The 18728-nt window shown below is 41.4% G+C and overlaps 1 protein-coding gene and 1 long non-coding RNA gene across 3 annotated transcripts in view; both read right to left on the bottom strand.

Annotated features, from left to right (window-relative positions):
- Positions 1-18728, bottom strand: part of LOC148595417 (uncharacterized) — a 379015-nt gene that overhangs the window by 4964 nt on the left and 355323 nt on the right. The gene's annotated exons all lie outside the window — the stretch shown is intronic.
- Positions 1-18728, bottom strand: part of LOC104575154 (SMAD family member 2-like) — a 31251-nt gene that overhangs the window by 4549 nt on the left and 7974 nt on the right. Inside the window, exons 2-7 of one of the 2 annotated variants that reach the window (XM_088520842.1) lie at positions 8424-8513; positions 7086-7279; positions 6468-6602; positions 3268-3342; positions 1943-1996; positions 628-840 (exon numbers count right to left, since the gene is read on the bottom strand). In XM_088520842.1, coding sequence (XP_088376968.1) covers positions 628-840; positions 1943-1996; positions 3268-3342; positions 6468-6602; positions 7086-7279; positions 8424-8513 — 761 coding nt within the window. The remainder of the gene's footprint in view (positions 1-627; positions 841-1942; positions 1997-3267; positions 3343-6467; positions 6603-7085; positions 7280-8423; positions 8514-18728) is intronic. The other variant, XM_088520843.1, reaches the window with a different exon arrangement.

Raw genomic sequence — 18728 nt, 5'->3', positions numbered from 1 at the left:
CACATTTCAGAAAAGTCAAGAGGTACTGCGTATGTCCAATTTGCATTTTAAAGGTTAGAATAAACTGAGCAACCTTTTGGCATTTTCTAATTACAGCTTAAAAGCCAACTATAAATAAGTATGAATTTAAGTGCAGTCCAGCAAGGCACCCGAAGGCCACAACCTGCCCACGGGGCGCTTCTGTTCAGCACATCATCTTCCAGAAGACTGAAAACAGCTATGTGAGCGAAAAAAAAAATATCTCTACAGGTGAGCGCTTTGTCCTGCACCTGCTCTCAGCCTGACAGCTGTGACACCGCTGCTGCCACCACCTTGGAGATACTGACAGAGGAAAGGCAGCAGCTCCTTTCATCTTCAGCCATCACTAAAACTCCTGTCACAACCGGCTGCTGTACCAAAAGCTGCTACATTTCTCTCTGGGTTGGGCAGCAGGGACTTCTGCATCTTTTCACTTCTGTCCTTAGCAGGAGTAAGTCATGCTCTCTAGAACAAGCCTCAAGGGAGATGTTCAACTGCTGGGTGCACAAGGGTAAAACGTGCCCAAAGGACAGCTCTGCTCATCCTGCTTCCATTGTCTCAGTTTAATGGCTAAAACGAGATCAAAGTTAAAAGATCAACGATTTTTACCTATGTGTCGCCTTGTCATTTCCACTGTAGCATTTCTGTTTACATTGGAAAGCAGACCTAGACAAAATCGTTCTGAATTTGATGGATCTGTAAAGCCATCTACAGTCAGTGAAGGTTGCGAAGCATGGAAGGTTTCTCCTACTCTTTGATTCAATTCATAATATGCTATTGAACACCAGAACGCAGGCTCTGAATAAGTAACTGGTTGCAAGTCTAAAAAAAAAAAAAAAAAGACACAAACAAATAATAAAAGCAATGGAGAATCTGAAATTGAAAAGAAACCTCTCTGCCCTGTTACTCGTCTCCTCCAGGAAGGAGGGGTGTAGACTTCTCAAACTACTCCAATTAAATTTTGCTTGACATTGTTTTTATCTACCCCAATAAACAGAATGGAATTCAAGGGGTGGGGGATAAAGGAATATAAGAAAATAGGAGAGGATTACGGAAGGAGAAGAGGTGACCTAATCTGACAACAGTCCATGTACTTCAGTACTTGTGTTTTTGCTCAGCAAAACATAGTGACAAATAGTGAATGACAGATATTGAGGCACTTCTGTTACCCTTCTGTAGCTTGCAAGGATTTTGGCAATATTAAAGTGAAATTATTAAACACTGGACCACATAGAACAAAACCGATCAATAAGAAAGTGATGTTCCCTTATTTTACGTTATTTCCATTTTTCCTCTCCCTCTTACAAGGCACTTCTAAATTCCTTTTATTCTCATTTCCACACCTCAGCAATTTCCCTGTTTATCTTCAGCTTTTGCTGCTTTACTTCCCCTTGTAACCTGGCCTAATTACTCACTCTACGTTCTGAGCAGCATGTTCCTGTCTTATCAGCTCCCCATTCCTTAAACAAATCCCAGGGAATCCGATCTTCCCTAGACACTTGTACACACTCAGCAATGGCACCTGATCAAAGCAGGTCGGTAGCTAACGTGGGAGCAACTATTGTCTTGTGGTCCCAGGTGAAACGGTGCGTTAGGAGAACAGCAGAACAGCTGCACACAGCAAGACAGCAGGTCTGGGGAGCACTCATGGGCTGGGGAGGTTTGATGGCCCCCATAAGACTAGTTACTGTCCTTTAAGTTGCCCTTTATGTTATAAATGCAGCTCCTGCCTTTCTCTTTGCTAGGAGCTCAACGGTTATGGGAGTAACTAGCACTCGTTATTAACTCAAACATGTTTATTGGGAAGCGAACCCAAAAGTCTCCTCCTACTCTCACTCTTTTGAGAGCACATTTTTAACATAATTACATATAGAAAGGAGTGATCACACACACACACAAACAATTGAAAGTATTTCCATCTTACCCAGGCTGTGATTAACTGGGGAGAGAGTACTAGGAGACAGCTCTGCTGGAGATCCTGTTGGAGCAAAACGGATGGTTTCAGAGCAAATGATTCCCAGTATTTCAAATGGGAAGGCATGACCATTATCTAGGTACTAGCTTTACGCTACAATTACTTGGAATTAAGAAACCTCACTAATCCTACAACTGGTTTTCCAGCATGTCACATCCTCATTTTAAATTAAGACTACATTTAATTTTCCAGACACCTGGGAACCTAAACTCTGCTCGCAGAGATTCTGTTAATGTCTTAGTATCGCATTTGGCAGAGATCTCACTGCATGCACACTATGTGAATATATACTTATGTACAGTATTTACAATCCAGTGAGAAATCAATGACTTCTTCCAAGACTCAATGAGAACAGCTAAGAAAAAAGTGGGCAGAAAAAGACAACTGAGATTACTTCCCTATTTTCAAAGGAGAGGGTTTAATCTCTAGAAAAGAACAAATTGGATTTCCTCATTTGAGGAAGGAGGAATAACCTCAGAAAAACATGGGATTCCCCAATGCAATCTGAGCACTGGTAGGCAAAATTTAGGTGAAAAGAGGGGTTGCACAGAAACATTCCTACATTTACTGCTGAAGCCAGGGGTTCAAGGTACCTACTGTCACACAGTAGGAAAATATTGCAGTTCTTACATAAGCTAGTGTAGTTCATTCCAATTAACTGAAAAAGGAAGCTAACATTAGCTAACCAAAAACTCTCTCAAGCCTGCCAGCACACAGCAGGAGGTTCTTATCCAACACGTTAACTATTCTTTGTCCAAGGCTAAAGTCAAACAGATTATCTAGACACAAAGACACTACTATCCTTTTAGTAGAGTCTTCTATACAAGAACTCATTTGAAATATGGCAGAAATGATAAGGTATCAAGGACAGGTTCTCTGAAAGTAGCTTTTCTGTAGCCTTTTCAGGCCTACAGACATCTTGCCTCCAATGAACCTAACATCTTCCTGCTTGTCTTCAGCAGGGGAAGCCAGGGGTACGTTGAAAACAGCCAGCTTTCAAAGTCTATTTTAAAGCTTTTCAGCAAAGATTTCAGATTTGTAGGTTGTTATGAACTAAATGAAAGGGACTTAAGGGACTTAATATGGCACAATATCTTTAAAAACATGCCCCTAGCAGAAGTCATATTGTCCACAAAAAATGAGAGCAATAATTTCAAGATCAGGTTACACAGAGGGCTACCATCCTCTTCTGAGCTAAATTCATGACACTGTGTAGATGAATCCCAGCTAGTAATCCCTATTCCTGAAAAATGGTAAAAAAAGAGAAATCTTACCCGTATCCATGCTTTGATTCAACTGCTGGTCACTTGTCTCTCCATCTTCACTGATGTATCCTGGAGGTGGTGTTTCTGTCAAAAAAATATCCATCTATTGGTTCAATGGCTGGAGAAATTTGCAAGATTTAGCATTTTGGGGTTTTGTCCTTAAGTTGCCATGAGCCTCACATGTTACCTGAGCACTGAGTTAGAATTTTACTTTTCAGGCCTTTTTTCCTTCCAGTAGGACTTCAGACCCATTAAATGTCTCATTGTCTACGTAAAACGTATTCTCTTGTATGTCTATCAACTGCTTATGGGTCAAAGTTATACAATTCATGGACAATCCTTGTTTGTTCCACACAATGCAGGGCACTTTCACTACAGTGAGTAACAATTTTGCAGTTGTGATCAACAGCTTTCACATTTACTAGAAATACAAATAAAAAAACCATCTGGTGATTTCTAGAGAAAAAATGCAAGCTGCCTTATGTACCAGAACCATAGGATCAGATACCCTCCCACAGGTTAGAAGCTGCTAGATTTAATATAAAACAGCTTCAGCCCCCTCCAAACTATATTTCCTTAATACCCAACAATTGATTTCACTCATTAACTGCAGCTATATTATCAAACCAGTTTCCCTTCAAAAAACCTCTATTTTTACTTTTATTATTCTAACTTCCAAGTTCTATAAAAAGGAACATCTCTTCTTTCAACTAATTTTCTTTAAAGAAGGTGCTTCGCAGACTGAAGTAAACTCTATAACAAGTTTGAAGCATTTTGATACTTGAAACTGTGTCTATTTGTAGAAAAGAATCTAAATATCAGAGAGCACAGGTGTTCTTTTTCTCCATTCAAAAATTTACTTTGCAATCCAGACAATGAGTTAACCAACTGCTATTCAGGAAATAATTGTCTTTGAACCAGACAAGTGTCTTTTCCTATAAATTAAAGGCAGAACCTCAATTTCTTTATTGATAGTAACTAATCTCTGCTAGTCACAGAATTGTAATTGAGACAGAGAATAAACATATTTAATTACAATGTTACCAAAAAGCAGAAATGTGAAGCTAAAGTTTTTCACTGAAGAATTAAAATCAAATTTTATGAAGTATGTCAGAGATTCACAGCAAGAGAAGATCAGAATGAAGTCAGCAGAAGGAAACTTGATTAAATAAAAATGAACTGAAAAATTGCCTCTTTTGTGCATTCCATAAAGCTATCATGCTAAATATTAGAGATTCATGGCAAAGAAAACTCAAATGAGCATTTAAAATGAAGATTAAGGAAAATCTTTGCTAGCAAGAAGTATGATGATAAAAACATGTTGTTTTAAATATTTTTATACAATAAAGTGGGCTCCACCCACCTCTGAGTAACTTGTTATAGTTAAACCCACAGCCATGGTAAAGGTCAATAACCATTTCCAATCTAACCCACACCTCCTGTTTCCAGTTGCTAATCTAGGCTCTTCAGCACAGACAATTTCCATATCTAGTCTATCTGAACAGATATTTCCCCCACGTAGTACTATTAATACAGCTTTTGGTTCAGATGTTGAGCACAAACAGCTGGAAATAAATGCTCTAATGTAGCATTAAAAACCCTTAGCAGAGGGAACGCTGCCAAAATTGGGGACAACGCTGTTCAGCACATGGATAGCTTGGAAGGGAACACGCTGCCCCAAAAGGCCATCCCAGTGCTTCCCTGGTCACCATCTGCCCAACAAGCATATGGTGTAGGTGTCACCTAGGGCACAGGTGACACCAATCTCTATGTAGACTGAGTATGGAGACAGTGTCACAGTGTGGAGTTACCACAGCCATTACTCGGGTCTGCAGCTAAAGATAAAGGATCTCTGCAGCAGGCTCTGAAGACATGAGACTTATCAGAACCTGTTAAGCACTTCAGATTAGTTAGCCAGGTCAAATAGGGCAAGACTCCACAATATGAGCTGAAAAGAAAGGGGTTAATGGCAAGGAGAGGAAAGGCCTCTGCAGAAATTCAAGCTGTGGGGAGCTGCATAAGTATTGGAAAATCATGTGAATACTCACAGCCTCCTTCAGACTGCTTGCAAATTACTGTCTAGAGTTGCTTTAGCTCATTTACCTAATGCAGTGAATTTTCAGATGGTTGTTTTCCAGTAAGGTGTCTGCACACACTATCAAAAGCCCTCAAACTCAAGTAGGGAAAAAAAAAAAGTTTAAAAAGCGACACCAACTTCCAATACTTTAAATTGCTCTCAAAAGATTTGCTCTCCTTAGCTGGAACAAATGTGCCACCAATTAAATAGACCAGATATCAAATATACTGAGATTTTAGGTGTCATTTCTGAGACATATTTAAGAAAATGCAAACATCCTTCTGCTTAAGACATGTACATACGCTTTGTACACTACACATTTTGATGCTCAAGGTAGTAATCTTATTTTCTGAATTTTTAGCATATTCATCAGTTTTTGGATACTGCAAGGTAGTTGCATTAAACATTGCTGAGAAAATTTCAACTTTGAGTGGTTTTACATTCTAGGCAACTTCCTGAAGAGACAGGAAACAGGAACTTAGGGCAGGAAACAGTTGCTGATTTCACTTAACAATATGGACACGTGCATATGTGCACTCAGGAGCGGCCTGATACTTGCTTGGCGTGGGGATGAAGCAAACAGGTGGAGGAGGAATTATTTCACTGCCCCGTTTTATTACATTGTTCGTTCATATTAAAAAAGGACACGGGTATATGGACATAACAGGAGCAAACCATGCAAACAGACTTTCATCAGTTGCAACCTGTAGTTTGAGAATAACCCAAAACTTTAAGCTGCCAGAACAGTGACATAAAAGGTTTTCTCCAAATCATATATTTTTGTGCTAAGAAATTGAGCAGCAGTTTACTAATCAATCTCTAATATACAGCATTTGGCAACCCCATATATTTTGTAAAACAGGCTTAAAGCATGAGGGAAAGGTCTACTTAAATTCACTAGTGTTTTGAATCCTAAGCTAGCTTATTGTATTAACGCAACTGTACATGTGGTTTCGCACAGGGCTGCGCTTTGCAAATAACTATGATCAGATATTTCAAGAGGAATATATCCATTCACAAAATCAAGAAAATAAGAAAGCGTGTATTTGATCACTTAGGAGGATGAAAATCCCATTTGTGTTCAATGGTACTATGTTAAGCATACTGTTTACAGTTAAAGTTAAGAAACTACCTGGTATGTAATTGCTCTGTGGTTCAATTCCAGCTGGAAAGTTAGTGTTTTCGGGAATGGAATGGGTATAGTCATCGAGAGGTGGAAGCTCCGTTAGGATGTCGGTGTGCCGAGGCACTAGTACAGGAGGCAAGACTGGGAAAGAAAGTTTTAAAGCATTAGTTAGACTCAAAAAATACACGCTTCACTTCTGTGAACCAAAAGGAAAAAAAAATCTAAAAAGTCTAAAAATGTCTTTTTATTTCTTGAAGATTTCTAATTGTTAGCTATCCAAAACTGATCTGTGACATCCCTGTTGAGTAAAGTAACTCCGCATCAGCTATGGTAAGCCATTTCCATTCTCAATTTTAATTTTGGATCATACTTAGCCAACTGGAAATTGCTAGTAGAGCTGAAAGTATTTATCAAAAGCATTCAACACATTTGTAAAGTATGGATTTTTCAGTAGCTTTATTATTAAAAATGTTCAGTGGTTAGTATTCCTCAAAATCTGTATTTTCAATCATCTTGCAGTTCTGGCAAGAGGACACATCCTCCCTCTCTATTTTTCATTTAAAACATTATGCTGAATAAGTACAGACAGATGCTGCTATAGAATGGCCGAAACAGTCTTCCTACCTGGTGTTTCCACTCTCTGGTAGTGGTAAGGGTTTACACATACTTCATCTTTTTTAAGATTAAAAGCATATTCACAGTTTTCAATTGCTTTAAGTTCATGGTGACTGTGAAGATCTGGCCAGCGCCACAAGCGACAGTAAATAACATGTGGTAATCCTTTACGATGAGATACCTGTAGACGGCCATCGAGAGATCTATATGGGAAAGACGTTAAGAAGAATTTATAGACTGCATGCTGCCTCAATCACCTACACAACAGCGTACGCGTATGGGATGGGTAGCTTGTTTATTCTCAGAATTCTGTGGATTGGCACTGTTAACGACATTTATATGCTTGCTAAAAGGCTTCAAAATGCAAGAAAAATGATAGTATCGAATAGTGCTTTAAATTATTTTTGAGCTGCACGAATTATTGCCAGTGAGTTTGGGGTTCACTGAAAAGCCACTTTACCTCCAAGTATTTAAGATGATTGTTTCATATATTTTTTTTAGATAAGATGGTTGTTTAATAAAATATATATACACACTTAATACTCCCTTGAGTTTCTAAACCCCCTAGCTTTGCTGTGGCATGGATGATTTATGGCTTTAAGCATAAAAATTCTCAGAAGACTGCAAATAAGCTTAGAAGCAGTCAGCTGCCCAAGGGATCCACATGGCAGTTTAACTGTAATGCAAAAAGCATGAATGCACATCTTGCAAGGGCTGTACAGTTCATCTTTTTGACTTCATCTGCTTTGCTACCAGCTGAAAATGTTTTGCTAGTTTTAAGACAAGACTGCATATGCTTACATAAATGCAGATGTTTATGAGTGTTATGGGATGGGAGACAAACCTCAATACACAAATTAAGTAATGTGACATGAAAAAATAAAGACCCTGTTTAGAATTTGCCCACCATATTAGCTACTGAAGAATTTACAAACAATTCTTTAGTAGCTCGTAGCTGATCCAATTAGTGAGATTTAACTGAAAGCTTGTGGCATATAAAGCAGTTTAAACACTTTGTAAGATTAGGTCTAGAAGAATTAAGCATCTCAACTTTGTTAATATAAGTACCAAATCACATTAGAGCTTGCATTTAACAAGTCTTCCCATTCTTTCAATGGCACTGGCATGAAAAAAGGAGTACTCCAGAATTAGAATTTCATTGGTCAAAACATCAGCTGAGAACACTTGGATTTCTATACCGGCAAGCAATTATTTTAAAATGCTGTACCACGAGAGGCCTAGGAAGCATTTTAGTCTATTTTACAGCTAAAGCATCCCATTACAGACCCTCCAAAGCCAATCCCTCCCACGAGACTTCTATGATGCAAGAGAGGGCAGAATATTCACCTGGTTTGTTCAGAGAAGCTGTAAAGGCCTGTTGTATCCCACTGATCTATCGTGTTTGGTGTACTCAGTCCCCAAGTTTCAGAGCAAGTGCTGTGCATAAATTGAAAACAACAACAACAAAAAAAATTGATATGAATATGGAACATGGTTATTCAAAACACCATGATGTCAAACATGGAAAAATGTACAAAGTAGGTCCTTTCACATAGAAGATAGAGCATCGTCACGATTGCATTTAAGCTGGAATCTAATGCTATATTTTCTATATGAAGGAGGCTATTAAAATGGAACACGTGATTCAAGGTAAATGATAATGTTTTTAAAAGGTGAACAAGTTCTCTGGTTTTAAGTAGTCGATAGTTGTAATGCTCCTTAAAACAGGCAAAACTTCCTCAGCCTAGTTCTTAACAAAATTCAGTTTTAAAGGGGAGGTTCGTGTTGCTCTTTTTTGTTTGCTTTTGAGCATAAACTGATCTAATTTTTCAAACAAGCACCATGGGTGGCTGAAACTGAACTGTCATAGCCTAATTCTTGAGGTATCACCACTTCAGTATCAACCTCATTCTCCATGCAGATACTAACTGGCTGCTTTTTCCAACACAGGAAAATTTGGACTCTGAGGAAGAACATGTTATACCTAGTAATTGTCACCATTTTCTGTATTCCCCTTGATCACAGAACTAAACACTATTTTCCACAAAACACGATGTTTAACAGATTTTTACAGCATTGTACTTTAAGATTTAATTATAGACTAACAAAACTTTAACTGGTAAATCAAGCAGACCAGGAAAGCAGGAGGAAAGGAGAGAGGACCCTTTTCTCGATGACAAGATCAGAGCAGCAAAGAAAAATGAGCCTCCAGTGATAGACACGTATTAAGAGCAGATTTAAGTAAATCAAGAAAAGCATAGGTTTGCAAATGGGCAGCATGTCTTCAAACCATATATCAAGCTCGGCTCTGTCACAGACTTGTTCTATGACCACTGGAAATGTTAATTTATTTTACTTAAGTAACACTCAGCTAGGTTTTGCATCTCAGCAATGAAGTGGATTTGTTTGATGAGCCCCTTGCAACTCCACTAGCTAATCACAGCACCTGAAGTTTGACTGGGTGGTACATTACCTTTGAAGTTAAGAGTCTGAAAAGTTTACCATAAAGAAGCCAAGTTTGCCAAACTCGCAGGTATAAACACAAGCTTTGATATTTAAATTTCAATTTAAATTGCTAAGCTTAGTTGATAAACTTACGAGGTTGGATTCAGTGCTTTATTAAAGAGAAGCGACATTTTTATTTCTCCTCCTTTCACAGAGAAATTAGTTAATGGATTTCATTAGTTTCAGAAGACAGCACAGCACTGCACTTACAGTCACTTTTAGGGATACAGAAACAGGGATCTGTTAAAGGCGGTGGCAATACTGCCAGGAACTACCAGGAAGGTCTGCTTAGAACTAGAATTAGCATCAATGTTTTTAATGGCTCATCTACACAAGGGCTTGACTCCCATTCCAATGACTCATGATCAAACACTCAAGAGCCCTCGGGAAATCACCCTGGATGATCAATAATAAAGTGAGCTCCACATAGGTCTTCTCCTGCCCACTAGCAGAAACATCTGAGGAAATGAAAGGGTCTCCCCACTCTCCTACTCACATAAAGATACACTGCCCAAAAGGCTCAAGACTTTCCCCCCCCCCCCAGTCTCCTCCCACGCCACCCGGCCAGTGAACCAGGACTCTCAACATTCAGAGAGATCCCAAATCAGAATGAAATTCCTCACAACCATAAAAGCATACTTTACATACAGCACTTCCATGAAAGGCCACAGTTACTACTCTGACACAATATGTTAATTCATATACATGCAACAGCTCGATGAGGGGCCGACACTCCTACTCATCCCAGCTCGCTAGTGGGTGAAGGGTGGATTCTGGTTTAAACACCACCAAAACTATCTATCCGAAAGTCTATGCTTCCTGTCTCCCCTTTATGTAGTAGGGAAACAGTAGGGAAGCAAAAATAAATAGGAGGCATTTTCTCCTAAGCCTGTCTTTCTAAAATGTCCCAAATCCCTTCCGAGATGAAGGGTCGGTCTTAACCTTAGTCCATACAGAATGTGGAAGAACCAAGGACTAACATCTGCATGCACAAATTAAATGTTGTCTGGAAACGTTCCCAGGCTCTAGAAAATCACCATGCGCACTCCAAAGGACATTGCCCAACACGAGCTCATGCCAACAAGTGCTCTCCCACACAATTCCCAGAGCTGAGAGTCGGCACAGGATTGGGATCACTGGCACCAGGCAGTTCAGAGGCAGCCCCCCTGCCCTGGGAGAGGGGAGTTGAAGAGAACAGACGAGGGCAGTTGGGAGCCAGTTGGCCCCAGTGTCTGATAACATTCCCAGGCAGGTTTAATTTATTAGGAGAAGTAGCCAAGACATATCACCATTTAACTGTTAACAAGCAGACTGCCCTCAAACCAGAATCTTGAAGCACACTTCAGGCGTCGTGTTGTAGAACTGGGATTTTTGTTTTTGAATCCACTGTATATGGCAGCATTGCTACGCCATCGCTGTTTCCAAAACACAGTTTGACTCCTGCATCCAAGATGGACATAAATCTTTCCTGTGTGGATGATTCCAAGCTATAAATTTAAAAATGAATATAATTTCTCCAACCAGAGAGGACACTTTCATTCCAAGGAGCATTTTCAGTGCTGCTCTCAAAACAATTTGCCCTGTTGACATAAACAAGGTCTCAGTTACACAAAAGCTGATATTTCTATATTTTCAATAATGGCTTAGATTAGTAAATCATCACATTCTGCAGCTGCCAACACTCCCAGAGCAAGCTCGCTTGAACACTAGATTGCTGGTTTTGCAGACACAACAGAATCAATGAGTTTATTATAAGGGACTTTAGGGATCTAAAGCATCAAATTGGCTCAATTTCCCCCATGTCTTGAAGTTCTAACAAGAGAAAGCTATTTCCAGGAAGAAGGAGAAACATTCAAAGAATACCTGCAAGGGAAAGCAACTCCCCTTGGGAGACCGAGGGATTTTTTGGGAAAAGGCAAAGTTCTAGCAAACATCTGGTTAAGCTGTTACTCTAAACTTGGGACAACTTAGTCCTGCAATTCAAATCTCTGGGCTGACTAGAAGACAGATGTGAATAAAGGGTCAGATCGTCATTACTGGGTGGAACTGAAGCTACTTCAGTCGGAGCCTTTCCCTAAATGGAAAGGGTTGCAAGAGTTGGCAAGGCAACTTGACTTTTTATCTGCTTATAAGAAGCAGCATCTCAGATGATATTATACATCTCTGGCAAGAAAAATCTTTAATGTGGCTATCAGCATGCAACAGTACAGAGCATGCCTTCAATTCTTCCATTTCATCATTTCCTTTAATAGGAAAATCTGAGTTCCAAAAAACCCTACTCTGGGCAAGAAATTACCTCAACAGCAAAGAGCTGTAGCGATGCTTTGCAAATTGGAGACAAAATGCTAAAACTGCCTTTCTTCAGTAAGATAAAAAATTGTGATATATAGAAGAAAAATGAGAATATAGGAAGAACTCTAAATATCACAGATAATACAAATATTTTTTGTTTATTTACATATTACAGATGTTGATACCAAGCAGCATCAATAATGCAAACCATACCGGAGTAGTAACAATATCTATAAACCTACTACAAAACTGAATTATGAAGCCCCAATTCAAGTGCAGAAGAGTTATTTCTCTGCCAATAAAGAATAGACATGGACAAATGCGATTTGAACCTTACTGCTAAGTATACAACTGCTTGTTTTGATCTTACATCCCTATTTGAAGAATCAATGTCCATATGAAATTCCATACTAGCCAGATATAAACTACCCAGGATGGAGTTGGATAAAGTAGCATGCTAGAGTTACATTCAGGAGGCCAAATATGTGGATGGACAACATCCGAAATGGAACACACTGCTCAAAACCAGATTCTTCCATTTGGAATATAATTAGGTGACAAAGGACACTGACTCACCTAGGTAAAATAGGCAACAGGATAAAGCTACCATTCCCAGGATTTTGGAAGCTGGCCACTACCAACCAGAATATTAATGATAGTTTGCAACAGCAAGACCTCATCATCATGAATTCAGACACTCATTTGGGTTCTGCTATTTGCTGGCACCGATTCCAAATTAGAAGCTTCAGTAACTGGAGATGTATCTACTCAGGATAATCCATGGCCCTCATGAAGAGCCAAATGCCACCTAATAAAGCCACCTCAGCTTGGTGCTCAAGGTAGGACTCTTAATTAGGTTTAGTTTCTCAGCACAGCTCAGAGCTGAATGTACTGATTTGCAGATCCAAGCAAGTGTAAATGCTGCCTGGACAGCGATGGCTACAGCAAACAGTCCAATACAATTTATATATTAAAAAAAAAAACAAAAGGGGATTTTTCATCTGCAGCTTTGTGGATATGCTTAAATTCTTTCTTTGATATGGCCATTAGCTTTACATTCAAGTTCCCCTCACACTAATAGAGAAGGGAAACATTTATTATGGAAAGATAGTAAAGAACCATCAAAACACTTTGGTGATCAGATGCGGGTGTTGACTTACACAAACATTCAAGGTTCAGAAAGGACTTTTTGAAAATGCGATTAAGTCCATGAAAATAACATTTGAGTTATTAAACAGACGACTTTTTCAACCTAACTGTTGCAGTTCAAACGGCTGCAGCGACCTGGTTCAGGGACGGCACGGCGACCACCCCCAAGCCACTCGGGCCATCAGCTCGCTGACACCAATGTGGTGGACGGCAAAATGGCGTTTATTGATGGGTAACAAGGTGTTATATAGCTAGGTTTACAACGTCACATCCGTCTGCTTACACCATAGACTAAACACTATTGGCTATTAGGGGCCCTATCTTTCCGTACAGCACGATATCTTCCGGCCGCCGTTCCCTATCTATCTGCAACACTAACACTTGACAGTTGAACGTTACTTCAAATGTATGAAACTTTACAGTACACTTAGAGCCAAAAAATCCACATTAATTATTAGGACTACACATTCAAGATGCCAAAAACGAGAGCACGAATTGAAGTTATTTAAAATATCACAGAGGTACTTGACTTGAAGCCTCCAACAAACTCAGAGAAAGCAAATACCAGTTGAGATGCAAATCACCAAATTGTTAAACAGTAACTTTGAAAGCATACACTTAAGCAAATCTCCAAGTTCGTTTATTTTCTGTGAGGTTTTTAGCTATCCAGTATTCGAAGGAGGAAGATAACCAAGCAGCCCAGGAAATTGTTAGTTTACCAGTGACAGGCAAAGACTCCAAATGAAAACTTTACATTTCGGATCTACTGAAATGGGATTGTACATTTTGAAATAAAAAAGAAACACAATCTGGATAATTGTTTCTGAAGAAACTCTGAAGTCAGATTACCACGTAGCACTTTTGCAAGGAGATTTCCACAATCCCCTGGCTCTTCTGCAAATTTTGAAGCATGTGCAGCAAAATGCAAATTCTTTGCAGCTCCCCATTGCTCTCTTGTATCCTGCTGGTCTACTTTAAACCATGCAGCACGACAGAAGCAAACAAAAGCTGTTCATGATCAAACCACAGCATTGTAGACAGTAAATTTAAAACTTTTGCACCAATCCACTTTGCAACCAAGTCAGAGTAGGCCAACAGTAACAAGTAGTAAATAAGATATGGGAAATGGCTCTTATTAAATTAGCAGGTATAGGTTATAAACAGGATTCAATCAGTAGGAAACCAGTTAACTCGCTATTTGTGACCAAAGCTGCAACAGTAAAAGAATTGCAGCATGTTTTTTTACCCTGTAAATACTTTCTAGCCTCACAGACTGAGCTACACAACTGGGAAGTTTCTGTGCTCTTCGTGGTCAAAAAAAAAGTCATGTTAATGAAAACAGTGCTCATTTTTCTTGTTATAATACCAAGAAAAATAAATTGGCTGATTTCTATAGAGGAAGAATATAATGAGAAGGCTTCACACCGCATAGCGGGCCTGATACAAAGACACTAATTACAACAGGAAGTCAGGGAATAGTTCAGCACTGATACGGGCTGACTATAACCAGATTCCTTAACTGGAGAAAAATATCTACCATTTAAGAGGGCATTTGGGCCTCGATATTGACAATAAAGCACAGTCCACATTTATGTCTTGAGTGACCACCATATCTAGCTAGTGGGAGATGACGGGATCCATCTCAGCAAGAGGGGCACACGTCTCTTTGCCAAAAGGCTGGCCAACCTGGTTAGGAGGGCTTCAAATTACACGAGAAGGGGGAAGGGGAGTGTCACACAGACACGGCGAACAATACCGCCCAGCCTAGGTCAGATGGCTTCCAGCGGGAGTATGCTAGTGGGGAAGTGAGGATAGGAAATGATCACGGAGGGTCCTCTTTCACCCCTCCTGGGAAACCTGCAGGCTCGATTACTTCCCTGAAATGCCTGTACACCAACGCGCGAAGCATGGGGAATAAGCAGGACGAACTGGAGATCTGTGCGCAGTCCCAGCATCATGATCTCATTGGAATCACAGAGACATGGTGGGATAGCTCGCACGACTGGAGCGCTGCCATGGAAGGCTGTGTGCTCTTTAGGAAGGACAGGCTGGGAAGGCGAGGTGGTGGAGTTGCTCTTTATGTGAGAGAGCAACTGGAATGCATGGAGCTCAACCTGGAACTGGAGGATGAGCGAGTTGAGAGGTTGTGAGTAAGGATTAGAAGGCAGGCTAATATGGGAGACACTGTGGTGGGTGTCTGCTACAGGCCACCTGACCAAGATGAGGAGGTTGATGAGGCCTTCTATAGTCAGCTGGGTGTTGCCTCATGGTCACAGGCCCTGGTTCTCATGGGGGACTTCAACTACCCTGACATCAACTGGAAGAACAACACAGCCAGGCACAAACAGTCCTGGAGGTTCCTGCAGAGCGTTGACGATAACTTTTTGACACAGGTTGTGGAGGAGCTGATGAGGAGAAGTGGGCTACTGGACCTCATGCTATCAAATAGGGAGGGCCTAGTAGGAGATGTGAAGGTGGGGGGTAGCCTCAACTGCAGTGACCATGAGCTGGTGGAGTTCAGGATCCAATGAGGAGGAGGCAGGGCTGTAAGTAGCCTTGCAACCATGGACTTCAGGAGGGCCAACTTTAGCCTCTTCAGAGACCTCCTCGGAAGAATCCCATGGAATAGAGCTCTAGAAGGTAGGGGTGCCCAAGAGAGCTGGTTAGTTTTCAAGCAGCACTTCCTCCACACCCTGCAACAGTGCATCCCTGTGTGTAAGAACTCAGGCAGAGGGGGCAGGAGACCTGCGTGGATGAGCAGGGAACTTGTGGCAATGCTCAAGCAGCAGGCGGTGGTATACAGAATGTGGAAAAAAGGACAGGTCCCCTGGGAGAAATACAGGAACGTAGTCACGGAATGCAGAGATGCGACAAGGAAAGCTAAGGCACGTCTGGAACGCAATGTGGCAAGGGATGTTAAAAATAACAAGAAAAACTTCTTCAAATATATTAACAGCAAAAGGAAGATCAGGGTAAACGTGGGTCCGCTGGTGAACGGGATGGGCACCCTGGTTACAAATAACACAGAAAAAGCAGAGTTGCTGAATGCCGCCTTTGCTTCGGTGTTTACCAAGGGCAGCCCATTAGAGCCCCAGGCCCTAGGGACAAGAGAAGAAGCCAGGGGAGAGGAAGACTTGCCCTGGGTAGAGGAAGATTGGGTCAGAGAGCACCTAAGGAACCTCGATACCCACAAATCCATGGGCCCTGATGGGATGCACCCCAGAGTGCTGCGGGAGCTGGCGGATATCATAGCTTAGCCATCCTCCATCATCTTTGAAAGATCTTGGAGAACGGGGCAGGTGCCAGAGGACTGGAAGAAGGCCAATGTCACACCAGTCTTCAAAAAAGGCAAGAAGGAGGACCCAGGCAACTACAGGCCAGTCAGCCTCACCTTCATCCCCGGAAAAGTGATGGAATGGCTCATACTGGCTGTTGTCTCTGGGCACATGGAGGACAAGAAGGTGCTCAAGAGTAGTCAGCATGGATTCACCAAGGGGAAATCCTACTTGAATAACCTGATAGCCTTCTATGATGGAATGACCAGCTGGATAGATGAGGGGAGAGCGGTGGATGTCGTCTATCTCGACTTCACCAAGGCTTTTGACACCGTCCCTCACAACATCCTCCTGGGCAAGCTCCGGCAGTATGGGATAGATGAGTGCACAGTGAGGTGGATTAGGAACTGGCTGGATGGCAGAGCTCAGAGGGTGGTGATCAGCGGTGCAGAGTCCAGTTGGAGGCCTGTGGCTAATGGGGTCCCCCAGGGGACTTGGTCCACTCCTGTTCAATTTATTCATCGATGAGCTGGATGAAGGCACAGAGTGCTCCCTCAGGAAGTTTGCTGATGATACCAAACTGGGAGTAGTAGCCAATACCCCAGAGGGCTGTGCTGCCATCCAGAGGGACCTGGACAGACTGGAGAACTGGGCAGTGAAAAACCTCATGCAATTCAACAAGGACAAGTGCAAGGTCCTGCAGCTGGGGAGGAATAACCCCAGACACCAGTACAGGCTGGGGACTGACCTTCTGGAGAGCAGCTCTGCAGAGAAAGACCTGGGTGTCATGGTGGACGACAAGTTGACCATGAGGCAGCAGTGTGCCCTCGTGGCCAAGAAGGCCAATGGCATCCTGAGGTGCGTTAATAAGAGCGCCTCCAGCAGGTCGAGGGAGGTGATCCTGCCCCTCCCACTGGTGAGGCCACATCTGGAGTACTGTGTCCAGTTCTGGGCTCCACAGTACAAGAGGGATGTGGAGCTGCTGGAGAGAGTCCAGCGCAGGGCCACAAGGATGATCAGGGGCCTGGAACATCTGCCCTATGAGGAGAGGCTGAGGGAGCTGGGCCTGTTCAGCCTGGAGAAGAGAAGGCTGAGAGGGGATCTAATCAGTGTCTATAAGTACCTCAAGGGAGGCAGTGAGGAGGATGGTGCTGGTCTCTTTTCACTGGTGGCCACTGACAGAACTAGAGGAATGGCCACAAACTGAAGCAGCAAAAGTTCCACAGGAACTTAAGGAAAAATTTCTTAACAGTGAGGGTAACAGAGCCCGGGAGCAGGCTGCCCAGAGAGTTTGTGGAGTCTCCTTCTCTGGAGATCTTCAAAACCCCCTTGGACACAGTCCTGTGCCACATGCTCTAGGTGACCCTGCGTGTGCAGGGGGGTTGGACTAGATGACCTCTAAAGGTCCCTTCCAACCTTAAGCATTCTATGATTCTATGATCTATCAAACAGGTCAGCTGCTAAGGTAATCACAAAGAGCTATTTTTCATGTGTCTAAAAAATCAGTTGTGAACTTGGGAAAAATAAGGTGCATAAGTCAAGTGAGATTTAATATTTCCTCTATTATTATTATTCATAATCTTGAAGAGAATACCATTTCTTACCATTAAAGCAATAATCATCATCATCATAACTTGAAACTAAAGACAACAGATTTATACAACTTTTCATCCCCAAATCTGCTTTCAACACTTTTACACTCTGACAAGAAAACATCTTAAACTCACATTCCATAAACAATAATTCAGTTTATGTCACTGAGGTGAATGAGACATTATCACACATACCTTGCAAAAATTCATCTCTGTTTACAGATTGAGAAATCACTGCAATTAGAACAGTTTTTTGAAGGTTACTAAAAAAAATAAAAAATAATAATAATAAAAAAAAAAGCAGCCGCATAGTCAAGCCTGAAAGGCACATCTCCAGAGCCCTGATCCAACCTTTAACTTGTATGGTCCTCAAAACTCAACACTTTCTTCTTCCTGACTCAAGGAGTGAGCTGCTTTGAACTGTTGCATAAATCCCCTGTGCACTTACATTTTTTATATGCCAATACTGTGTGCTTGGCATACCAATTCTACAACAAATGTGGGCAAGTCACATGGCTTCCTGGACTGCACGAGCTTAAAATTGGCAGCATTAAGTGTCATTATTTAATGCTTTAAGACTCCCCTTTTTTCAGGATGACACTTATGGTACAAGCTGCTGTAATGTGAACTACTGCTGCACTAAAGCTTAACCTAACAGCAGCCCCAGCTGGGTACAAAGCCAGAGAAGGCAAAACTTCTATGTTTTAGTGTATTTAACAAAACCTCAATTACACCTGAATACAGTCATTACTTAACATTCCAATTAACTTGACTGGGTTTGGGCATTCACTCACTGTTGCATCTCACCTCCATCCACAACAGCTCCTCTCCAAAACAGG

This window comes from Tinamus guttatus, unplaced genomic scaffold (assembly GCF_059628265.1).
Source record: "Tinamus guttatus ecotype Peru unplaced genomic scaffold, ASM5962826v1 Tinamus_guttatus_pri_ptg000103l, whole genome shotgun sequence".
Classification (NCBI taxonomy): Eukaryota; Metazoa; Chordata; class Aves; order Tinamiformes; family Tinamidae; genus Tinamus; species Tinamus guttatus.
Note: the sequence above shows the minus strand (reverse complement) of the source record. Positions and strands in the feature narration are given on the sequence as shown.